Source organism: Orcinus orca, chromosome 20 (assembly GCF_937001465.1).
Source record: "Orcinus orca chromosome 20, mOrcOrc1.1, whole genome shotgun sequence".
Lineage (NCBI taxonomy): Eukaryota > Metazoa > Chordata > Mammalia > Artiodactyla > Delphinidae > Orcinus > Orcinus orca.
In genome coordinates, this window is record NC_064578.1 from 33,955,662 (window position 1) to 33,982,072 (window position 26,411).

At 38.5% G+C, this 26,411-nt stretch overlaps 1 protein-coding gene across 1 annotated transcript; it reads right to left on the minus strand.

Annotated features, from left to right (window-relative positions):
• Positions 1-484: 484 nt before the first annotated feature.
• CNEP1R1 (CTD nuclear envelope phosphatase 1 regulatory subunit 1) lies at positions 485-14,857 on the minus strand. Its single transcript, XM_004264881.3, has 6 exons — positions 14,698-14,857; positions 13,309-13,380; positions 11,225-11,298; positions 7,893-8,002; positions 7,716-7,770; positions 485-1,851 (listed from the first exon to the last, which is right to left on the minus strand). Exons 1-6 carry the CDS (start codon positions 14,720-14,722, stop codon positions 1,810-1,812), a joined length of 378 nt encoding a protein of 125 aa, XP_004264929.1. The 5' UTR covers positions 14,723-14,857; the 3' UTR covers positions 485-1,809.
• Between the last annotated feature and the right edge of the window lie 11,554 nt (positions 14,858-26,411).

The following is a 26,411-nucleotide window of genomic DNA, read 5'->3' on the forward strand; positions in this document are numbered from 1 at the left end:
CCAGGTTTGTAGAGCTTAATTTTTGAGAAAACCTGCATTTCCTAATTAAACACCACATATTATCAGACAATGATGAATAAGAAATATTAAAAGGGGACTTCCCTGGTGGTCCAGCGGTTGGGACTCCACACTCCCAATGCAGGGGGGGGCCCAGGTTCGATCCCTGGTCAGGGAACTAGATTCTGCATGCTGCAACTAAAAGATCCTGCATGCCGCAATGAAGATCCCACATGCCACAACTAAGACCCAGCGTAGTGAAATAAATAAATATTAAAAAAAAAAAATTTTAAAGTATTCACAGCCTAATAAACTGGGTACCTTCAATTGCTACTTGAAATTTGCTCTACTGGACACACAGTTAAAGTATCTCATTTTACTCAGCCTGTATCTGACTCATTTTATGTTAGCCTGTACCTGACACACTCAGTTATATTTAAATTTTTTTTCAGTTACAGACTTAAAATAAACCAAGGAAAAAGCCCAATCACTAAATATATATAAAGTATTTATTTTTATGCACATATTTACCTACAAAATTTACAGGAAATAAAACAATGCAGAATATATGGAATACCCTCTTAAAACTTCGTAGGAGCAGAGGGGTTTATTGCTGCAGTTCAAAGAATGAAATTTTATACACGTGAAAGCCAAGATGGACACATTTAAAATAAATGGCAGCCTTGTTAAAAAGGTTTTTTGTCCTGTTTTTGAATTTTCAGCCTTATGTTAAATGAAATTTAAAAGATTGCTCATAAAATAATTTAAACCTTTCAAAATCTTCTAATAAACAGGTAAAAGGCACCTCCAGTTCTTTAAAATATTTACAGCAATCCCAATAGTTTAATTTTAAGGGCTGTTATAGTATATGTGGCTAATATGCATACACAGTATGTCATTAACACTCTCTAAACAGTGAGAATTGTAGACTCTAGTTTGTGGCACTGCTCCCGTTGTCCCTGTGATGGTGTGGCTGATCAATCACACCTGCACAATACTAGTGTAACAGCACGTCTACCACAGCATAAAATCCCATTATCTAAAACAATGACTATCAAATTCCCCAGACAATACATAATTTATAACTAAACTTGTCTATTCAGAAGCCTTTGGAGTGTTCTTAAAATCATTAAAAAAATATAAAGTATATTTAGCATTAAATGAAAACAATGAACTGGAAAATATCACAATAGTGGCTGAAGTTCACTATCTAGTTTTAACAAAAACTGTTTCTCAAAACACCTATAATTTCTTAAAACATAATGGAGATGAATTTTCCTTAGTCTTAGCTCAATCCAATGTTTTTCCTGCATTATGATTAAAAGAGAGAAGTGTAAGAGTGAAAGGCACAGCTATACGTAATAGCTGGTTTTAAAGAGCTGTGGAGATGGCAAGCAGATGTTCCTGAAACACTGGTGCAGGAGAACAAAGTCCACATAACGTTTCCTTTTTAACACTGGCATTGATTTGCTATTTACAGTAGTTTACAAAAATACATTATAAAAACTGGATGAGGTTCTGTTTCTAAGTTTAACTTAGTAACATACATACATACTTCATCTGCAAAAATCTTTGCAGGATCTGAAGTACTAAAGTGACACTAATACTGAAACACAAATAATCAAAGGTACCAAAGCACTGATTACGCGAGTCACCACCATGAAGATAATCTGGGTAAACATTGCACATTTCTTGTCAGTTGTTGCTATGACGTTCACATATCCAACTGTAAAAGCAATCCTTTATGGCTTTTTGCTGTATCACTTTTTGAAGAAAGGTTGTTTTAAGTCCCATAACAATGAGTGCAGATTGTCATTGAACATGAGGCCTAGGTTTCAAAATTAGTTTTCCTGTCTGTAAAAATGAAAAAAAAAAAAAAGTTTAAAAGTATACAGTTCTGTTAAGAACACCACCACTTACCTAGAAACCTTAAAGGGCATTAGAACACCCCCCTATATTAGGCAAGATTAAGCAATTAATAATTATGTTTTCAAAGTGTTCTTTGTGTGGAACTTTCTTCTAAAATCTTTAGTACTTTAAAACATACACATAAAATCTTTATTTGATGAATTCCCTATCCACTGGCTACCAGAAAATCAGCCAACCAACCCAGTGGATAAAATAAAATCCCAACTTATATAGACTAATTTATGCCCCTTACCATAAAACATAAATAAAACTATGTATTTGAACAAAAATTTTTCCCTTTTTCTAACATTAAAACTTTAACTTCCTCAAGTTAAAATGTAAACCAATGGTTGGAGCAATAGACACTCATATACACTGCTGGTATTCAGTGTATGTGGATACAACTCTTCTACAGGGCTGTCATATTTATCAAAAAAAAAAGCATATACCATATAATCCAAACAATTCCACTTCTAGGAATTTATCTGAAGGAAACTAGGTGCAAGGGTAAAGATGTACATTTAAGTGCTATTAATTCAGTATTTACTGAGTGCCCATTAATGTGCCAGACGTGTGAGATGCCAGGGACCCAGTAATGAACTAACTAGACAAAGTTCCTTGTCTTTACGGAGCTTAAGTTCTAGTGAAAAATGCACAACATGTATAACATGCAAAATGTGGACACAGGGGATTAAATTATGATGTGTCCATAAAGTGGGACAGTATGTAATTAAACAAAATGGAAGATCTTGAGATCATGCAGATAAAAAAACAGGCCTGGGACCTTTCACACTTAACCTTCAGTATACGGTGGCGCTTAAATCCTAATGTTGGGTCAAAGAAGCAAGTTTGAAAAATTCGTAACATCTTTTTATTTTTTTAATGGCTCTTTATAAACTTGATTATAACAACTTTCTTTTATAAAAGTAAATGAGAATACACAATACAAAACGTGGTGATTATCTTTGGTTGGTAAAATTCTAGGTGGTTTTCAGAAACACACTTTATTGTCCTCAGGTCAAGTGTTGTCAGGATTCTGGCTCCCTCTCAATTCTCACTTTCACTTTTTCGGTAACTCCTTGATATCTTGGTAGAACTTTGATACTAATTTTTCTACTGTCTTACTGAGGTATAATTCATGCACAGTAAAATGCTCAAATCTTGTGTACAGTTTTATGAGTTTTGACAAATGTATATACCCACGTCACCACCACCCAGATCAAGCTACAGAACATCACCACCACTCAGAAAGTTCCTCCATGCTCCTTTCCAAGGTCAATGGTACCCCCCACTCCCTACATAACTGCTTACCACAGGTTAATCTGCCTCTCTCTGATCTTTAAGTAAATGGAATCACACAGCGTGTTCTTTTTCATCTACTTCACTCAACGTGTTTCTGAAATTCATCAACATTACTATGTTTCAGCAGCTTGTACCTTTTTATATTGCTATTACAATACAGAATGTATGTATACCACTGTATAAAAATATCATGGTTTTAAATCCACTTTAAATCTATTTTAAATTACATAAGACATTAATGTAATCTCATTATAAAAAGTTCAACCAAGATGAGCTGAAAGTCACCCTTTCCATTCACCTCAAACACTAGCCCTCTTATAGAAGAAACCAGTTTTAGCATGAATTCTTCCAGATTGTTTCCTATGGACTTACATTCACATATATGAATAAAAATTTGGTGCTTCTATCATGCTGATTGAGGGTAAAATACATCACTTGGGATTTGTTTTTAAATAACCTGATGATAGGGAAGGTTGGCAGGGGTACACATGAATTAAGAATGGCCATGAGGTGATACCTCATTGCAGTTTTGATTTGCATTTCTCTAGTAATTAGTGATGCTGACCATCTTTTCACGTGTCTCTCGGCCATGTGTGTCTTCCTTGGTGAAATGTCTATTTAGGTCTTCTGCCATTTTTTAACTGGATTGTTTGTTTTTTTGATATTGAGCTGTTCGTATATTTTGGAGATTAATCCTCTGTCTCTTGTTTCATTTGCTAATATTTTCTCCCATTCTGAGGGTTGTCTTTTAGTCTTGTTTATGGTTTCCTTTGCTGTGCAAAAGCTTTTAAGTTTAAAAAAGTCCTGCTTGTTTATTTTTGTTTTTATTTCCGTTACTCTAGGAGGTGGGTCAAAAAAGATCTTGCTGTGGTTTATGTCAAAGAGTGTTTTTCCTATGTTTTCCTCTAGGAGTTTTATAATGTCTGGTCTTACATTTAAGTCTTTAATCCATTTGGAGTTTATTTTTGTGTATGGTGTTAGGGAGTGTTCTAATTTCATTCTTTTACATGTACCTGTCCAGTTTTCCCAGCACCACTTATTGAAGAGGCTGTCTTTTCTCCACTGTATGTTCTTGCCTCCTTTGTCATAAACTAGCTGCCCATCTGTGCGTGGGTTTATCTCTGGGCATTCTATCCAGAATGGCCATTATCAAAAATCTAGAAACAATAAAAGCTGGAAAGGGTGTGGTGAAAAGGGAACCCTCCTACACTGTTGGTAGGAATGTAAATTGATACAACCACTATGGAAAACAGTATGGAGGTTCCTTAAAAAACTAAAAATAGAACTACCATATGACCCAGCAATCCCACTACTGGGCATACACCCTGAGAAAACCATGATTCAAAAAGAGACACATACCACAATGTTCATTGCAGCACTACTTACAATAGCCAGGGCATGGAACCAACCTAAATGTCCATCGACAAATGAATGGATAAAGATGTGGCACATATATACAATGGAATATTACTCAGCCATAAAAAGAAATGAATTATTTGTAGTGAGATGGATGGACCCAGAGTCTGTCATACAGAGTGAAGTCAGTCAGAAACAGAAAAACAAACATCATAAGCTAACGCATACATATGGAATCTAAAAAAAAAAACTGTACTGATGAACCTAGTTGCAGGGCAGGAATAAACGCATATATGTGGAACCTAGAAAAATGGTACAGATGAACCGGTTTGCAGGGCAGAAATTGAGACATAGATGTAGTGAACAAACCTATGGACACCAAGGGGGGAAAGCAGCAGCAGGTGGGGGTGGCGGTGTGATGAATCGGGAGATTGGGATTGACATGTATACACTTATGTGTATAAAATGGATGACTAGTAAGAACCAGCTGTATAAAAAGATAAATTAAATAAAATTCAAAAAAACAAACAAAAAAACAAGGCTTTGAATACATTTCAGGGAAGAGGAAAGCACCAAAATAGGAAATATTCAAATCTAACTATTTGAAATGGTAATTATTTCACCTTCTAATTATGAAAATAAAGCACCATTTAAAAAAAAATTAACTTAGAAAAAAAAGGCAGGGCAGGAATAAAGAGGTAGACATGGGGGGGGCTTCCCTGGTGGTGCAGTGGTTAAGAATCCACCCGCCAACGCAGGGGACACGGGTTCGAGCCCTGGTCTAGGAAGATCCCACGTGCCACAGAGCAACTAAGCCTGCGCACCACAACTACTGAGCCTGCACTCTAGAGGCCAGGAGCCACAACTACTGAGCCCATGTGCCACAACTACTGAAGCCTGCGCGCCTAGAGCCTGTGCTCTGCAACAAGAGAAGCCACCACAATGAGAAGCCCACGCACCGCAAGGAAGAGGAGCCCCCACTCGCTGCACCTAGAGAAAGCCCACGCACAGCAACAAAAACCCAATGCAGCCAAAATAAATAAAACAAAAATAAATTTATAAAAAAAAGAGACATAGAAAATGGACTTGTGGACAACGGGTGGGAGGGCGAAGCTGGAGCGAAGTGAGAGTAGCGTCGACATATATACACTACCGAATATAAAATAGTTGGCTGGTGGGAAGCAGCAGCATAGCACAGGGAATCAGCTCGGGGCTTTGCGATGACCTAGAGGGGTGGGATACGGAGGATGGGAGGGAGGCTCAAGAGGGAGGGGATGTGGGGACATGTGTATGCATATGGCTGATTCACTCTGTTGTACAACAGCAACTAACACAGTATTGTGAAGCAATTATACTCCAATAAAGATTAAAAAAAAAAGAATGGCCATGAGTTGATTTATTGTCGACACTGGCCGATGATACACGGGAAGTTCATTTAGCTCTTCTCTGCTTTTTTATGTTTGGAAATTTACATAATTAAAACTTAAAAAAAAAAGGTACCAAACTGACCATATTGTTTGATAATTTACTTTTTGCTCCTACCATTATGTCTTCAAGATACTTCCATGTCCATACTTATAGATTTACTTCAGATTTCCTATATGGCTTTACCACACCCTATTTTACCACTGTTGAGAAACAAAATTTCTGTTGAGAAACAAAAATTATTTCCATTTTTTTCACTACTGCTAAGGATATTACAATGAACAATCTTGTACTTGCCTCCTTGCGTACATGTGTGATGGTGCCCCCAACCAGGGGAGTTGGGGAAAAGTAGAATAGTTAGGTCATGAGACATGCACATATTACATTTTATACGAATGATGAAAATTGCCCTTCAGAATGGCTGCATCAATGTATATTCCCAACAAGCAGTGTATGGCTGCATCATTTCACCACAATACTGGAATTATTTAATCTTTACTAATCTGACAGGTAATACAAATGAACTCAGTTTTACTTTGCATTTCCCTGATTACAAAATGACGCTCTCCAGTCTTTACATGTTTATTGGCCATTTGTATTTCCATTTCTGTGATACGACTTACCTTTTCCATTTTAAAAATGTACTATTTGTCTTTTTATTATTGATTTTTAATAGGCCTTCAAACATTCTGGATACTACCCTCTATCTATTAGGTACCTTACAAATGATTTCTTCTAATGCACAAAATCTTCAAATGTTGGTGCAATTATATGTATCCAACTTCTTCCATTATGGCATTTGTTTTGCGACTTAAGAAGATGTTTTCCTATCCCAAAGTTATAAACATATTCTTCTGTATTTTCTTCTAATGCTTTTGGTGGGATGTATATGTCTTTTTAAATCTATTTAAGACTTTACCTGGAATTTAGTTTTTTTAATTGATGTGAGGTAGAGGTCTAAATTCATCTTTTTCCAAATGAAGAGCCAACTGTCTCAATACTATAAATAGCCTATTTCTTCCCTTTTGACTTGAAAGACTACCCTTATCTTCTACTAATTTTTTTTTCTACTAATTTTTAAAAACTCAAAGTGTTTAATCTTTATTCTCTTCCATTGATCCAGTTGTCTTCCTGCCCTAATATTTTTTTTTGTTTTTTATTCGAATTTCCTATACTGGGTAGGTATTACTTAATAGTTTTTTAAGTTGAAGGTAAAAATGCTTTTATAAATAAATCAAAATTGTGAGATATTCTTATATTGATATGTGATCAACTTTTAAAAATATGGTACGTTCGTATGTCCACAGTCCGTCAATTAATCTATGACTCTATATAAAATCCTACATATGGAAGAGTGTGAGATACATAACAGTAGTTTACAAAACCATCCCACTGAGCCATTTTTGGCCAATAATGACCACTGTTTATTTCTTTGAATCTAAGATAGCTTCAATTAGAAGATGGATCATGACTTTATGTCATTAAGAATTAAACTCTCAACTCTACCAATCTAATTGTAAGACACCATTGATTACTGGATGCATGTCAATCTTCAGAGATGTTACAATGTAAAAAAAAAAAAGTGTCTTAGAATCAATGCTACAACGAATATCCCCCCTATTAATTCCATGGAGACAATTTATTGTTAATAAAATGTTTGTTTTACTTAAGCCAAAACACTTCAGTCCTTTCACACGTGTCTACAGTTTTCTAATGAAAATACTTACATCATCACAAGACATGTTGTACTCTGCTAATACAGTTCGACATCGAGCAGCTATACTGAATAAATGTGGTCAAAGGAAAATTTATATTTGAAGAGTAAGCTTTTAAGAACACCTAGAGATTGAGAAGGTGGTTTAATTTAGTTCAGAGAATAAAACTCAATTCATGGTAAAGGATACATTGACGGTGCAACTACTCTCTTGTGTATTCCAGCAAAGAACAAGCCTATTAGAGTGATACAGCTAATGGTGAAAAATGGATGGTTCCATAATGATGTGAAGAAGGACACCTGTAAAAGAGTTGGAAAGATAAAAATGTTAAAAATCCTAGAACAATATTGATTCCTACCTCCCCACTTGTGCATGAATGTATATAACATTTAATTATCTAAAATATGAGAATTTGGAAAGTTCCCTGGTGGCCTAGTGGTTAGAATTCTGGGCTCTCACTCCTGTGGCCTGGGTTCAATCCCTAGTCAGGGAACTGAGATCCCGCAAGCCGCGTGGCATGCCCCCTCCCAAAAACAAAAACAGATAAACTATAAGAATCTGGAGACTTCCAAAAATCCTAGTTCTCCATATTGCTATACTATGAAAATTAAAATAATGTATGTTTTATATCTTCAGTGTAGCAAGACAGTGTAGCAATATTCCCTCCATTCATTCCAAATGCTTCAACCATTAAAAATTTACTCCTATAATAAAAAAACACCCTACCAAAAATATTTACTGAAACCTTCCTAGTGAGAAGTACTTTAAAAAGCAGAAGACTACAAGTTCCACGAGAAAAGAGACACTGTCGTGGGCATCATTATTCTCCCAACACCTGAAACAGCACTTGGCAAATATAGGTGCTCAACAAATATTGTTGAATGAATGAAGATGAGGCCTCTGATTCTCAATGAAAACACAAGTCAGACGTGATCTGGTTATCTTCCCTGTTAAAAAGCAGAGGTGAGCAAATTCTGCCGTTCATAACCTGGTCTCAGTCTAATCATCTCCTGCCACACTTGCACACTTATGCTACCATTTTCCTTTTCTCCTCTTCACCTGGCTAGCTCCTACATATCCTTGTAAAAGTCAGTTCCAGCTTCACCCTTTCTCTTTGAAAGAGGCAAAACAAGAGTTTGGTTTTGAAGCTACTAGGTTTAGATGGCCACAGAACATCCCAGCAGGGGAAAATGATTAGTAGCTATCCATAAAAAACTAGAGTTCAAGAGAAACAAAGGGCTAATTTAAGATCTGAGAATAATTAGTTGACAGTAGAAAACAGAAGCATACATAATTCTAAGAGTAGGTAGAGGGACAAGGGTACAGGATGCAGGATTGGAACAAGAGTAGGCACTGAAGCCAGACCACTGGGGAATCGGAATGTGGACTGAGAAGACAAGTATTTAGAGTCTAGAAAAAGAAATGGAGTGGACTAGAAACTAAATGGGAGCACAGAACCAAGCTAAGAGCATCTGTGCTCCGCTCTGATAAGATATGTGTACCTGTTTCAAGACAGAGAACTAAACTTATGAAGAGCACTGGCCTAGCATGGTACTGGTTAAATAAATTTGTCAAATGAAGAGATGACAGGTTGAAAACTTCAGGAAGGAAGAAGCTCCCAGAAGGACGAGATCCTGAAGAAAGTTTAATACTCCAGAGTAATGTCTTCTTAAACCTCTGAGGACAGTTTAATTCCCACAGGAATTACGTGCCTATGTTTTACGTGCCCTGTACAAGATCAGCACATACAGTGTTTCAATCTTCATTAGACCAGTCAGTATCAGCCTGCCTTCCTCCACGGCAACAATCAACTGCATCCAACTAACAGTTGCCTCCTTTAGTTCAGGCATTTGTGTACTTTCCAGTTTGCCATATTCCTTCTCTCCTTGTGTTCTTCCAGCTAGCCACTGGCTTTTGAGTTTGCAAGTCCTCTTACAGACAACTGCTATTCAAAACTCTTGTCAGGTTTGAGGTTATTAAATAGTGAAATGTAAAGAGCCAACCCTTAAGCTAATAGTTATATTCTCACCTAATTTAGAAAATTATATTAACTACAGAGTTTTGGGCCTATTTCAAATTACATTTAATTCTGGGTTTTATTAAGATCTCAACTAGCTGAAATCAGCTTATATTGTTCACAATTAGAAGTCAGATTCATTTCCCAAGATAGACCTTTTTTAATCTTCTTGCCAGCCTCCTTCACTCTTCCCCTAAAGATGAGTACCAAGTGCAGCCTTAAGATCAGATTTTTATAAATGAACATACAAGAGAGTTTCCTATCCATCATAAAAACCCCTCTATTAACATGAGATCCCATCACCAACCTCCCCTGCTTCCTATTCTTTTATTTCTCCACCTCAGTGGGTAGAGTCAGGGAGACTACATGGTAAACAACCCCCTGGCTGTCTGAACTGCCATTTGGGCTGCTGACAAAAGCCTTATTATTAGGTTTTTCTTTTGCATAACCCAAAAGGTTGTAAATAAAGCTATTGGAAGTAGTATACCTAATTACAGTTTAAAAGGGGAAGTAGGGTTAAATTTGTGAAAACTACAACATCATTATTACCTAAATAAACCTGAACTGGGGGAAAAAAACTTCACTGGAAAACTGAAGACGATTACTTCTCTAATAAAAAAGCCCAAGTTTGAAATTAAGGCACAAATTGGTAGAAAGAAAGAGAAATTTGAGAAACATGCTACCAGCTTTCATCAAAGGATGCTTCAAAAAATAACATTATGAAATCTGTTATTGCATTTGATACAGGAATATTCTTAGTGCCCAGTGGGAGATCTCCCAGTGTTTCTTATATTAAACTTCAGGCAGAATTTTTTTTTAAAGATAAATGATGAGAAAGAAAACCTTTGCTAGCTTAAAGAACTTACAAATGTGTTCTCACAGATAATGAAAACCATGGAACTAGCTGTGACTTTAGAGACTAATTTAAAACTCAACCCTGGCAACTCTGCTGGCCCACAGGGCCTATGATATCAGTAACCTGGTTTCCTTCCTGGTTTTGACCTCGTACTCTGTTTTTACTGGTCTTGACTGTTTATTACGTTTACATTTGCTATTTTATCATAATGTTTCCTGCAAAGTTGTCTCGAATGCTTTATGAGATGAGGAAAAGAATTAACAAAGATAATTCATAGAAGAAAATGTTGTTTTATAATTTTTAAAAGCTGGCACTGATGACACTAAATGAACAAAACAGAACAAAGACAACGTTTACACTGAAATATGTAAAAATGATATGTAAAAACTGTACACAAGTTCAGAAATGAATGAGAAGTAATATAAGTGAGGTAGTATTTCTTAGGCCTTTTTCTCTGCAAAGATACTTAACCCACAGCAGCCAGCCAAAGTTTTTCTCAAGCAAATTAAGATAAAGCATATTTTTAATACAATGATTAATATCACTACTAGTACTAATAGGTAGCATTTGATTAATACTTTACAAAGAACAAAGCACTGCTATATCCACTGTCTCAATCTGTTAAAGATTTTAAATCAAAACTTCTACCTTTTGCGTCTCGGGATCTATTAACCAGTTCCAGGCACCAGTAGCTGTACAGACAGATACCACTATAAGAAGCACTGATGAAAGATAAACATGAAATTAGTAAGGAAATAAGCTATTAATATGATACTACCACCAGTTCTTAATATGACAGCCAAAGGATGCAGCACTTCATTAAATGGAGAATGTACTCCACTCAGGACTTAGAGGAGACTTGCCATATGACCTTGAGGAATTCTCTGAAACAATGTGAACCTTAGTAACTGAGGAGGATACTGTCCCCGTTATTACTTTAGTCAAAATTTCTGAAGATTAATGAAATAAAAAGCAGTAAGAACCAAGATGGTAAAACTTTAATGTAAGATTTTCTTATGTAACTTTCAATGTCTTTACACTGATGTTACAGATCTAATAAATTCAAAACAAAACCCCCCCCCAAACCACCCCAAAAACCTCATTTTTCAAATGTAAACAAACCAAACAAAGACTCTTTCATGAATGCACTGAGAATTTGGACTAAAGACTTTTGCCTTGCAGACAACTGCTTGTTGTTGAATTAAACAAAGGTCAATGTCAGGAAGTGTGGAGCACACCAATCAGTATCAGATTTTCTTTAAGGGACTTAAGGAAGGTTGGGGTAGAAATTATTGACAGTAGAAGTTCGAAAAAGTTTCTTTCTCCCCACTAAGCTAGAATTATTTAAAAATTCTATATAGATCATAAGTAAAACTTAAGAATATATGGTATTACTAAAAAATAATAAAGGGGCACCAAGACCTAGTTACTATTCTGGAGACCAATCAGTTACTATCTTTCAGTTGGGATGCATACATTTTTAAAATGTAGAGATCAAGCTTCAAAGTGCAACCTAAATATAGTAAAACTTTATCTAGAATTCGTGGTGATATACTTTTAGAAGAGGCAAATCATAGAAAAACCATCTCATTTTAGATATTTAATAATACGCAAAATTTCAAACTTATGTTCTCAGAACAGATTAAACTCAGTTTCTTATAATTCTACACTTCCAATAAGAAACATGCTAAAGTATACAGATTTTTTTTTTTTTTTTTAATGAAGCAAAAGCAAAATCAAACCCACCAGAAGGGACCTCATACACATACTCTGGTACGCTGAACAAGCTGATGGCATTTGTATGTAAGCACTTAGACCGTGAATCAGAGAAAAAGCGTGTTCATTACACTTTATAAGATAGAAAAGCATCATATACATTTTAAAAGATTCTCAAGTAACAGTGAAACAAGGTTTTGGGGGTAATTCCTAGGTAAACTGGAGAACCTGAGAAAAATCATTACTTGTGAATTCTAACCAATCAGAATTCCTGTAGCATATGACTAAAACTTTGCAAATAGATTTAATAAAAATACACAAAAAATCTCGACATAGGAGAAGACCCTTAACTTCAATAGAGCTCTTCAGTTTGGTCCCACAAAGTGAATTATACTTCAAAATAAAGTATGTCCTCAACATGTGCTGCTGTACTTCCTTCTTGGCAGATATTAAATTTCAGCAAGGAACAGCCAAGAAATTAAGACTGTCCCAACATAAATTAGCAAAATATTTTGCTTACTGAGGTCATCACTTGTATATTCGTCTGCATTTCCTATATATTTCCATGGGGCAGTAACCACAATTCTTTCAAATCATATTTTACAGCACTCGTTGAATATCATTTTCCTTAACAAACTTTATTTCAATAGTTTGTAGGCAAAACTGTAAAACTGCTGGACAGACTACTGAAATTTTTATTACGTGTGCTGGTTATCAGATTTGTAATATTTGTTTAAAAGTATATGCATTTTAATGTAAAAATAAAAATTCAACCACACAAAATAGACTATTCTCTTAGGGTCGTCAGTTTCTTTTCTTAAAATTTCCCTATAATGCCATTACTTACAATGTTAAATAAATGTAAAACTGTCCAAATAAAAGAGAATCTTATGGTTTAATAAAGATTTGCAAGCATTTGTAAAACAAAAGTTTTACAGAGAAGCAAATCATTGCTGGCAGGAATAAAAGTATCAATTTTAAGTTTATTTTCCCTTAAAAAACATCCGGGCACTTACTTCTCCAACGTCCAGTGGCAGGTTGCAAACAATGAATATATTCAGTAAGTCTCCTCTCAAAAGCCTTGAGATCTAGGTAAAAAGATTTCAATTTTCTAATTAGCTACTCTTACTAGTTTGAATCTATTAAGATGAATTTTATGTACTCTGCTTCAGGTCTTGCACACCAACTTACATGTATCACTGCACTGTTCACTTCTTTACTATGACAGCTTTAAACACTTGACAAATACATTAGGTTTCTTTAATTCCAATTTCACATATAAGGAAACTGGCCGATTCACTTTTAGAAGCGTCATAAAATGGTATGTGGAAAATCAACAGCAGCCTCAGCCGGTGCCAAAAGCTAGAAATTTGGGGGTTGCAAATAAAGGATCAAAATCAGGTCGAGTTTTAATTCCGTTGGAACCAAGAACTCCCTATTACACAGAACAACGTTATTACCTAACACCGAAGTCTTCGAAGTCAATTTGAACGCAATTACCCAATTCCGATTTCCAGCCCTTGTATTTAATTAATGGCTACGCTTTCAGTCTGGACTTCTGATACGGCTAACAGGTGGGTATGCAAAAACGCTCCCCTTTCCTTCCTCCCAAGAGGTTACAATTGATCTTCGTGGCACTTCTGGAGCGCCGACGCCTGGTTCCACAACACAGGGGCACCCAAGGTACTCCCTCTGAATAAGCAAGGTGCGGTATCACTTTCAGTTGCGTTTTTTGTTTTGTTTTTTTGCGGTACGCGGGCCTCCCACCGCTGTAGCCTCTCCCGCTGCGGAGTCCAGGCTCCGGACGCGCAGGCCCAGCGGCCATGGCCCACGGGCCCAGCCGCTCCGCGGCATGTGGGATCTTCCCGGACCGGGGTACGAACCCGCGTCCGCCGCATCGGCAGGCGGACTCCCAACCACTGCGCCACCAGGGAAGCCCTCAGTTGCGTTTTTTGAACTTTAGAAAAGGAGACCAAGAGGCACTCCCTTACCCCGGCAATTACCAGAAACCACGGCAGAAGTCAGGGATACAATTCGTGCAAGTATCAAAAAAAAAATAAAGGGAGTTAGCATACTACAAGACACGAAGTAAAAATGTTTGCTAATGAATGAGAAATATAACCAGCCCGGACGAGAAACTACCTGGTCTAAGCTTGGGGAACGGAGGAACTGACGCAACGCCCCCCCCAAGCGCCGGCTGAGGCCACGCGCGCCGGAAGCAGCGACCGGCCGGATACTGCCGCCCCTTGGCCCCTGGACCGGCCCCCGCGCCCCCAGCCCCGGACCCCGTCAGTCCAACCCTCGCGGCCTCCTCTCTCCGGACCAGGTTTCCACGATTCAGGCCCCTCCGGAGCCCCGCCAGCTTCCGGGAGAAGCCCGGAACCGGCCCAGGCGGCCCACCCTACCTTCTGCCTGCTCCAGCGAGTTCATGTCGGGCTGCAGCTCCGTTCACCGGCGCTGCCCCGTCCGCATCGCAGCTCCGCTGCCCCCTCCAGGCCCGCAGCTCCAACTCCCACCTCTAACAGCTCCCCTGCGCTCCTCCTCTTAGCACCGCCCCTTTTCTAGACCCACTACGTTCATTGGATACTTCTGCCAGACCCCATGACTAAGACGGTTTTCTATTGGCTAGTTCCTGCACGGGCTTGGCAGCTGGAGTTGGACGGTCAGCCAGAGGGGCCAAGAGCTGACGGCAGCCGAGTAGGCGTAACACTGGCGCTGCCTCCTGCCCTGGGGAGGAACTGCAGCCTGTCCGCGCAAGTCGGTTCATTTCGTATATTCCTCGTTTCCTGCTTGGTTCTTTCATTACTCGAATACTTATTGTGCATCCGCTACCTTCCGGGGAGTGTTCTGGTCACTAACGAGGCATGCAGTAATCAACGAGCTAGCTCTCCCTCTAGGATTCAGAGAGAAATAAGGTATGTACAGAATCAACTAGAAACCAAATAATGGAATTTCTTACTTTATAGTACCTCTTTCCTAGTTACCCGTGCCACAGCTACTGAAACCCGCGCACCTAGAGCCTGTGTTCAGCAACAAGAGAAGCCACCACAATGAGAAGCCCACGCACCGCAATGAAGAGTATCCCCCGCTTGCTGCAACTAGAGAAAGCCCGCGCGCAGCAACGAAGACCCATCGCAGCCAAAAATAAATAAATAAATTTATTTTAAAAAAATGTTGAACATGCTTTTGAAAGGGTGCACATTTTTATCCTGTCACTGGCATCTGCATGTATGGATCACGGGCGCTTGAGGAACAGTAAGGGAGGAGGAGATGAAAATAGGCGCTCATAGTTAGGCTAAAAAATTTGGAACCTGAAGTAATGGGGAGACCAAAGGATATATATTTGTAGAAACATCATATCAATGAGATTTGTCAAGAAGATAGTCAACAAATATTTAAGGAATACATGTTCCAGGCACTGGGATATGAGCCGAGAATGCAAAGATCTCTAGGAATCACTCCTGCCCTCCGTAAAGATAGAGTTTAGTGTAAAAACAAAAGACAAAATGCTAAAGACTCTTAAAACATCAGTGATAAGATGAAGATCTGCTTCAAAGAGGGATATCCATACAATAGCTAAAGTTTGTTACATTTTACTGGCGGTCTGGCGCTACATCTTTTATAGTTCAGGAGAATTAGACTTCTTTTAAACCCCACAGCAGCTCTATGAGCCAAAACGTGTTATCAAATCCATTTTAGAGTTGAGTTTATAGATATAAGTAGATGAGTTGATCAGCTCCAAACCCTGTAGCTGGAATTATCATTGATTCTCTCCCTCTCTTTCTCTCCACATGATACATCAGATCAGGTAGCAAATCCTGTTGGCTCTACTCTGCAGCTACCACTGATCCAAGCCACCATATAGCCTGGATTTATAGCTGTGGCCTCTCACTAGTCTCCTGTTCCCACCCTTTCCACAGAGTGGTTTGTAAAACACTAAAAGATCACAGTAGTTTTGTCCTCAGACCCTACCAATGGCCCCTTGCAGTGACTACAACAGAGATCTTCATGCCATTTCCATGGCAATACCTTCTAAAATGATTTTGACAAGTTATATGCCTCCTCACATGTTTTTAAAATTACATCTGAAATTTTCATCATGGGCTTGAATCCTTGTGAAAGATGTAATTTCTGGTATTGTATACATTGACATTTGGAAAGAAACTCTTATATCACTCTTTTAAAGGTATTCAATGGAATTTAAATACCATGGCAATTTGACACCCACCATCATCCCTTTAAAAATACATGAATATCTCTTATGAATATGGATATAAAAATCCTTTAAAAAATTAGCAAGTCACATCCAGCAACATATAAAAAGGATTATACAGCAAGATGAAGTGTGTTTTATGCTTCGAATGCAAAGTGGGTTTGACATCAGAAAATGAGTTAGTGTAATGAATCATATAAATAGAATAAAGGACAAAAACCATGTGATTTGATGAGGATGTAGAGAAATTGGAGAATTCATACATTGTTAGTAGTAATGTATCAATAAACTGGTGCAGCCACTTTGGAAGACAGTTTGGCAGTTCAACAAAAAGTTAAGCACGTAGTTACTATATGAATCAGCAATTCTACTCTTAAGTATATACCTGAGAGAATTGAAAACATGTTCACGAAAAACCTAGTACATAAAATGTGCATGGCAGCATTATTCGTAATAGCCAAAGAGTGGAAACAACCCAAATGTCCATCAACTAATGAATGGATAAGCAAAATGTGATATTTCTATAGAGTGGAATATAATTCAACAATTTAAAAAATGAAGTACTGATAAATGCTACAAAATGCACACCCATAGAGACAGGACTTAGATAGTGGTTGCCGGGGGCTTAAGAAAAGGGAAAATAGAAAGTATGATATTTCTTTTTGGAGTGATGGAAATGTTCCGGAATTAGATAGTGATGATTGCATAACTTTGTGAGTATACTAAAAACCACTTTAAAAGTGAATTTTATTATATGTAAATTATATCTCAATTTTAAAAGTATGGGAAATCCCCACATGATCATCTCAATAGTTGCAAAAAAAGGATTTGACAAAATCCAACACCCTTTCATGATAGAAACACACGACAAACTAGGAATAAAAGGAAACTTTCTCATTGTTGGTAAAGAACATCTACAGAACCCATAGCTAACTTCATACTTAAAGGTGAATGTTTTCCTCCTAAGATCCAGAAGTAGACAAAGATGTCCATGCTTACCACTTCTGTCCAACATCATAATGGAGGTTCTATCAGGCAATTAGGCAATAAAATGAGATCAAAGGAATCCATATTGGAAAGAAAGAAGTAGAAGTAGAAGACATGATCTTATATATAGAAAATCCTAAGGAATTCACCAATAAAGTATTATTGGAATTCACCAATAAAAAAATGGGTTCAGCAAGGTTGCAGGGTATAAGATCAGTATACAAAAATCAAGTGTATTTCTCTGCACCAGTAATGACCAACCCCAAAATGAAATAAATGTAACTACACTTACATAGCATCAAAAAAATAAAATAATTAAGAATACATTTTTTAAAAGAAGGGCAAAATTTGTATTCTGAAAACTACCAATATAAAACATTATTGAAAGAAATTAACGAAGACCTAAAAAATTGGAAAAACATCCCATGTTCATGGATTAGAAGACAATATTGTTAAGACGTCAATAAAAAAAAAAAGATGGTAATATTCCCCCAAATGATCTACAGAGTCAATGCAATACTTATTATAATCCCAGCTGGCTTTTTTGCAGAAATTGACAAGTTGATCCTAAAATTCATGTGGAAATGCAAGAGACCCAAAGAGCCAAAACAATTTTGAAAAAGGAAATAAAGTTGGAGAGCTCACACTTTCACATTTCAAAACTTACTACAAAGATGGAGTGGTACTGGCCTGTGATAGACATATAGATCAGTGGAATAGAATTAAGAATTCAGAAATAAACCCTGCATTTATAGTTAATTGATGTTTGACAAGGGTGCCAAGACAATTCAATGGTCTTCTTAACAAATGATGCTGGAACAACTGAACATCCACATGCAAAAGAATGAAGTTGTACCTGTTTCTTTACCATACACAAAAATTAACTCCAAATGGATCATGTAAGAGCTAAAACTATAAATCTCTTTGAAGAAAACTTAGGAATAAATCTTTGTGTCCTTGAGTTAGGCAAAGCCATATTAGATACAATAACAAAAGCACAAATGACAAGAGGAGAAATGGATAAATTGGACCTTATAAAAATTAAAAACTTTGTGGGGACTTCCTTGGTGGTCCAATGGTTAGGACTCCGTGCTTCCACTGCAGGGGGCCAGGGCTCAATCCCTGATTGGGGAACTAAGATCCCGCATGCCTTGTAGTGTGGCCAAAAAAAAAAAATTAAAAACTTTGTGCTTCAAAGGACACCACTGAGAAAGTGAAAAGAAAGACAACCCATAGAATGGGAGAATATATTTGCAAATCATATACCTGATAAGGGGCTTATATCCAGAACATATTAAAAACTCTTACAACCCAACAATATAAAATGGACAAAGGATTTGAATAGATATTTCTCCAGAAAGAAAATACCAGTGGCCAGCAAGTGCATGAAAGATGCTCAATATCATTATCCATTAGGGAAATGCAAATCAAAACCATGATGAAAAACTACTTCCCATCCATGGAGATGGTTAGAATTAAAAAAAAAAAAACAGATAATAAGTGTTATGGAGGATATATAGAAATTAGAACCTTGGTACATTGCTTCTGGGAATATAAAATTATATAGCCACACTGAAAAACAGTTTGACATTTTTTTTTAAAGTTAAACATAAATTCCCATATGGCCCAGCAATTCCACTTCTGTTTACCTACGAAAAATGAGAACATATGTCCCTACAAAGACTTGCATGTGAATGGTCATAACAGCACTATTTATAATAGTAAAAAACTGGAAACAAATGTCCATCAAATGGTGAATGGATAAGCAAAATGTGGTATCTCCATACAACTGAATATTATTCAGCCATAAAAATGAATGAGGGGGGACTTCCCTGGTGGCCCAGTGGGTGGGACTCGGTGCTCCCAATGCGTGGGCCCGGGTTCGATCCCTGGTCAGGTAACTGGGTCCCGCATGCATGCTGCAACTAGGAGTCTGTATGCTGCGACAAAGATCCTGCATGCCATAACTAAGACCCGGTACAGCCTAAATAAATAAATGAATATTTTTTTAAAAAAAAGAATGGGGTACTGACAAAGGGTACAACAGACGAACCTTGAAAAAATTTTGCTAAGTGAAAGAAACCAGTCACAAAGGACTCATATTGTATGAGTCCATTTATATGAAATGTCAGACTAGGCAAATCTGTAGAGATGAAAAGTAGATTATTGTTTTTCAGAGCTGAGGGAAGTTGGGGGAAAATGGGGAGTGTCTGCGAATGGGTAGGGGGTTTCTTTTCCAGGTGATGAAAATGTTATAACGTTGATCGTGGTGATGACTGTACGACTCTGTGAATATACTAAAAACCACTGAACTGTATGCTTTAAATGGGTAAATTGTATGATACGTGAATTACATCTCAATAAAGCTGTTACAAAATAAACAAATGAGCTCTTTGTTAAACTTTTTTACATTGTTCCTTTCCTCTTCGGACTACTATTTCCTTTCCCTTTTCCCATGGAGTTGTTCTCTAACATAATCTATTTTTATGCTTGAAAAAATTTTAAATTGATTATCCTATCATACTTCTCTGTAATAAAATTGTGTATCTAAATTAAACTTTTTAAAATTTAAATTTCTTGTGTCCAAGAGGCTCTATTAAAAAAAGTATTCTGGATTGTGTTGCATAATAAATTATCATTTGTAAACAATTGATCAAGGCAATATAAATATATTATAATAAATAATAACAAATAGGACATTTGATTGGAAATGTATTTCTTAATGAGTTTTCTAAAAATTAGGTCATGAACATTACTTAGTGCTAGAATGACAGTATCCAATTGCAATTCCATTCTTCTCCTTCAGCTTTATTGAGGTATAACTGACAAATAAATATTGTATCTATCTAAAGTGTACAGCGTGATGATTTGATATACCTATGCATTGTGAAATGATTACCACAATCAAGCTAATTAACACATTTTTGTGTGTGTGTGATGAGAGTACTTAAGATTTATACTCTCAGAAATTTCAAGTGTATAGTATAGTATTATTAACTACAGTCACTGTGCTGTACATTCCCAGAACTTATTCATCTTATAACTAAAAGTTTATACCCTTTCACCAACATTGTCCCATTTCCCCCATCCCTTAGCCCCTGCCAACCACCATTCTACTCTCTGCTTCTGGGAGTTCAACTTTTTTACATTCTACATATAAATAAGATCATACAGTATTTTTCTTTCTATGTCTAGCTTATTTAACTTAGCATAATATCCTCAAGTTTCATCCATGTTATCACAAAGGGCAGGATTTCCCTCTTTTTATAGCCAAATAATATTCCAGTGTGGGGACTTCCCTAGTGGCACAGTGGTTAAGAATCCACCTGCCAATGCAGGGGACATGAGTTCGAGCCCTGGTCCAGGAAGATCCCACATGCCGCAAGGCAACTAAGCCCACGAGCCACAAATACTTAGCCCATGTGCCACAACTACTGAAGCCCACTCACCTAGAGCCTGCACTCTGCAACAAGAAAAGCCACCGCAATAAGAAGCCCACACACCGCAACAAAGAAGAGTAGCCCCCGCTCACCACAACTAGAGAAAGCCCACGTGCAGCAACGAAGACCCAACACAACCAAAAATAAATAAATAAATTAATTAATTAATTTTAAAAAATTCCAGTGTGTGTGTATCTCACATTTTCTTTATCCATTCATTCATCAACAGACACTCAGATAGATTGTTTCCACATCTTGGCTATTGTGAATAGTGCTACGGTGTGGACTCTGAACTCAGGGGTTCAGATAGCTTTTGATATACTGATTTCATTTCCTTTGGATATATACCTAGATGTGGGGTTGTTAGATCATTTGGTAGTTCTATTTTTAATTTTTTTTTTTTTCGCCATGCCGCACGGCTTGCAGTATCTTAGTTCTCTCACCAGGGATTGAACCCAGGCCACAGCAATGAAAGCACCAAGTCCTAACCACTGGACCTCCAGGGAATTCCCTACTTTTTATTTTTTAAATTAAATCTCCATACTGTTTTCCAAAATGGCTGTACCAATAGCAATTCTATTCTTATTTTTCATTATTATACATCTAAGTACCGAAAAACCTTTTTCACATAAGGAAGTAGACAGGCATGGAAGGAATTTTGTAAAATCAGTGTTCTTTAAAGTCCTTTTGAGTCCTCTGCCGAAATCATGTGATAACACCTCACCACTAGGATGGTTACTGTTAAAAAAAAATAAGTGTTGGTAAGGATATGGAGAAACTGGAACCCCTGTGCACTGTTGGTGGGAATACAAAATGGTGCAGCTGCTGTGGAAAACAGTATAGCAGTTCCTCAAAAAATTAAAAATAGAACTACCATGTGCTCCAGCACATCCATTTTTGGGTAGATAGCCAAAAGTATTGAAAGCAGGGTCTCAATGAGATATTTGTATAGCCATGTTCCATAGCAGCATTGTTCACAGTAGCGAAAACGTAGACGCAACCAAGGTTTCCACGGATGAATGAAGGGATAAGCAAAATGTGGTGTTTATATAAACTTGAAGTGTTATTCAGCCTTAAAGAGAAAGGAAGGGGCTTCCCTGGTGGCGCAGTGGTTGAGAATCTGCCTGCTAATGCAGGGGACACGGGTTCGAGTCCTGGTCTAGGAAGAGACCACATGCCGTGGAGCAACTAGGCCCATGAGCCACAACTACTGAGCCTGCGCATCTGGAGCCTGTGCTCCGCAACAAGAGATGCCGCGATAGTGAGAGGCCTGTGCACCGAGATGAAGAGTGGCCCCCACTCACCGCAACTAGAGAAAGCCCTCGCACAGAAACGAAGACCCAACGCAGCCAAAGTAAAATAAAATAAATAAATAAATAAAAAGAAATGCATTTCCATTTAAAAAAAAGTGAAAGGAAATTCTGACACGTGCTCTAACGTGGATGAACCTTGAGGACATTATGCTAAGTGAAATAAGCCAGTTGCTAAAAGACAAATACTGTGTGATTCCACTTATGAGAGGGGCCTAGAGTAGTCCAGATTATGGAGACAGAAAGTAGAACAGTGCTTGTCAGGGGCTGGGGGAGTGTGCTGAGGGGTTGGTGTTTAATGCACACAGGGTTTCAGTTTTACAAGACGAGAAAAGTTCTGGAGATGATGGTGGTGATGGAAGCACAGCAATGTGAATGTACTTAATGCCTCTGAACTGTATCCTTTCAAATGGTTAGGATGATAATCTCATGTATATTTTACCAAGATTTAAAAAAAATTTTTAAACCTATCATCAAAAAGTATTTTTCTTGCTCTCACTAGATTAGATCCTCCTTAGTATTGTGGAAACTTCCTCTTTTGCAAAAGGATTTCTTACTGGGTCCTTAGATCCTCTCACCTCCCCAGTTTCTGGAAAATATACCAAAAAGGCCTTACCAAAGCTTATCAAATGGGAACTAATTTCACCTGGTTCTCCTTCACTTGGAGACAAGTTGTGTAACCCAATACACTAAGAAGCAATTGGGAAAATGGTAATGTTAGTAATTTAAACACATCTTTGCTAATATTTTTTTGAAAGTAAAAAAGCTTTTATCTTCTACCTTAAATATATTTTCATCAAAAGCTGGAAGAAGCTGATTGAGCTCATTTAATTTATAGACACTCTTCACCATTTACTGTAATTGGCCCTATCAGTCCTTGTTGTGAAAACAATCAGCGAAATCACACTTCATTTGTCAGAAACTTTCCTTCCATCTTCAATGCAAATCCCTGAGAAAAATCAACAGGAGCCCAAATTGCTTGTAGCCAAACAGTGCTTCACTCTTAACAGAAATCTGCACAAGACAAGAAAGCCAAGAGCATAGACAGATTTAACATACCTTGGTTTAAGGAGGCCTTGAAGGTGTTCTATGTCAAGTAAGATGCCCTGATTGTTCCTGCTGCCCGCACCCCAGCCTTTCCTGCACCAGGCCCCATTGTAATTCAGGGTGGTGAGGGGTAGGACTTTCCTTTGTAAAGTGGGCTTAAGAGTGATCATGAGAGGGCTTCCCTGGTGGCGCAGTGGTTGAGAGTCCGCCTGCCGATGCAGGGCACACGGGTTCGTGCCCCGGTCCGGGAAGATCCCACATGCCGCGGAGCGGCTGGGCCCGTGAACCATGGCCGCTGAGCCTGCGCGTCCGGAGCCTGTGCTCTGCAACGGGAGAGGCCACAACAGTGAGAGGCCCGCGTAGCGGAAAAAAAAAAGTCCCAGGAGAGGGAACTGGGCATCCTTGTTCTACAGAGCCCCCTTACCTCGCTGTGATAATCTGGGGGGCAGGGGGCCACCATCACCCTTGCGTGGAAGATTGTAAGAGCCTCTCAAGTGTCTTCCTTCCTCTCCCTTCCTTTTCTCCTACAAACAGTAGCCAGAGGGGGTCCTGTCCCTCCCTTGTGTTAAACCTCCTCGTTGCTTTCCTTTGCACTTGGAATAAAATCTGAATAATATCTGACCTAGTAGGGTGACCAATTTGTCCTGGGCCAAACCAGGGGACTCCTCTCCTCCCTCCCTCGCTCCCCTTCCTCACTCTCTCACTTTCCCTCCCCTCTTCAGCTCATTTGGCTCCAGTCACACGGGATCCTTGCTCTTCCTTGAAGGAGTCATGTGTGTCTCAAGACCTTTGAACTTGCTCTTTCCTCTCCTTGGAACTTTTGTATGTTAGGATTCAGCTCCCTCCTCAAAGAGGCCTCAGATCACTCCAGCTGGAGCAGTTCTTTTACCATCACCACCTGGCCCCCATTCCTTCCTGCTTATCCACTGTGGAATTTGAAGCTCTCTGTGCTTCACTTTTTTCCCCATAAAATGGGGACAAGCGCTATCCCCCAAAGGACTGGAGTGAGGAGACAATGCGATACTCTTTGCTAAGCCCTCAAATCACCGCTGGAACATAACAAGTGTTTCATAGCAACTGTGATTTTTGCCCTGTCCTGTTTTCTTCCTAGCACCTGTCAATATCCGATACAATTATATGTATTTATTTCTTCCATGTTTATTGTCTGTCGCTCCAAATAAAATGTGGGCTGCATCAAGACGAAGATCTGTTTTACATCCTTCAGTGCCTAGAACAGTGCCTGGTGCATGTCAAGAGCTCAAGATGTGTGTGAAACATGAATGAAGCTTGATGGTTGCCAACAGCATGGATGCCACTGAATTGTACCCTTAAAAATGGCGAAAAGGGTGATATTTGTGTTATGTTTATTTTACCACTGATGTCACATAATACATATCTGTTAACTTTCTTAGTCACAAAAAAAGAAAAAAAAGAATGAATGAAGCTAAGTCCCAGCATCCCAGGAGTGGTTATTCACTCAGAGCGAGGGGAGCTTGCAGCTTTCTGGGACTTTTTTACATAACACTCCACCTTTTCACTATCTCTCATTGGCATGCACAACCACCCTGGGGAGGGGAGCGGAGGTGGGGCCTGGGAATCCCAGGAGACCTGCCCTGGAGGCGGAAACACTCTGAGAATTTTGCCTCCTTCACATAGTACTTCAGGGGTGCGAGCTTGACACACTAGTTTTGTCACTCTTACACGGACAGTCTCTGCAGCTGATCAATACTGCATCTCAGGTAAGTTACTGACCTTCCTGTGCTTCCCAATAAATGGCAACAGTAAGAGAAGCTCTCTTTCAGTATTGGTGTGAAGATTGAACAGGATAAACCATGTAAAATGCTTAGAAAAGTGCCCGCCCTGCACATAAGTGCTGTGTAAATGTTAGCTATTATTATTCATCTTTATTATCCATCCAGTTACTTTAGCTAAAAATTAAGGAGTGGGCTTCCCTGGTGGCGCAGTGGTTGAGAGTCCGCCTGCCGATGCGGGGGACACGGGTTCGTGCCCCGGTCCGGGAAGATCCCACATGCCGCGGAGCGGCTGGGCCCGTGAAAATCGCCGCTGAGCCTGCGCGTCCGGAGCCTGTGCTCCGCAACGGGAGAGGCCACAACAGTGAGAGGCCCGCGTCCCGCAAAAAATAAAATAAAATAAAATAAAAATTAAGGCGTTATTCATGCCCTTTCTCCCCTCCTCCCATTTCCATTCTTCAATATATATCTTAAATCCATCCACTTTTTCTTCTAAATGTTCTCAAGTTTTGCCTTTTACACTGAAGTCTTTAGCCTGCTCAGGGATATAGTAAATTTCTCTTCATTTCCATATGGACTACCAGCACCGTTTACTGAATAGCCTATCTTTTCCCTGTTGATCTACTTGGACAGTGCTGTCATACATCATGTTCCTACGTCTGTGAAGGTCTATTTCTGGCCTCTATTCCATTGGCCAGGCATTATCGAGTTTCCTTCCTCCTCATCCCTTATGTGTAACCCATCAGCAAGTCCATCCTATGTCCAAAACTCCTCTCAAGTCCACTTCCGCCATCATTTCTTAGCTGGACACTTGCGATGGGTCCCATCTGCTCCTCTCCCCCACTTTTACTCTGCAAGCCCCCCACCCCTGGCCATTCTCCTTATTGCAACTCAAGAGACCCTACCCCTTTTTTAAAATGACAAAATATTGGACATTTGTTATATAAAACTATAAAGGACCACGTGCGGAGGTTATGAAGTGTGATCATAAAACAACGCTGTGAGCCCACCAGGCTGCCTAGGAAACAGAACAGTGGCAAATCCTTTGATGTCCTGAGTGTCCTCAATGCTAGTGAGAATTCGTCCTTTTTTAAAAAAAAAATTTGTTCTTTTGAAATTATTCTCTTGCTTTCCTTTATAGTCTTAACCACGTATGTATTCCTAAGCAATTTATTAATCAATATTGCTCGTTTGTAAGTTTTACAAAAATAGTGTCATGTTGTGAATTTCCCTCTGAGAATTGGTTTGTTTATTCACTATTACTAATTCTAAGATTCGTCTGTGTTGAGGTGTGTAGCTATTGGTTAGTCATTTTCACCACTGCTTAGTAATCCATTGTAAAATTCCTTATTTGTTTATGTATTTTACCAT

Excerpts from the sequence above, each read along its gene's own strand:
- CNEP1R1 (XM_004264881.3), bottom strand. The coding sequence starts at position 14,722 with ATGAACTCGCTGGAGCAGGCAGAAG. Across the intron at positions 7,771-7,892 it reads AGAGTAGTTGCACCGTCAAT|TATAGCTGCTCGATGTCGAA; the intron begins GTATCCTTTACC and ends ACATTTATTCAG. Across the intron at positions 1,852-7,715 it reads ACAACATGTCTTGTGATGAT|ACAGGAAAACTAATTTTGAA; the intron begins GTAAGTATTTTC and ends TCATTTTTACAG.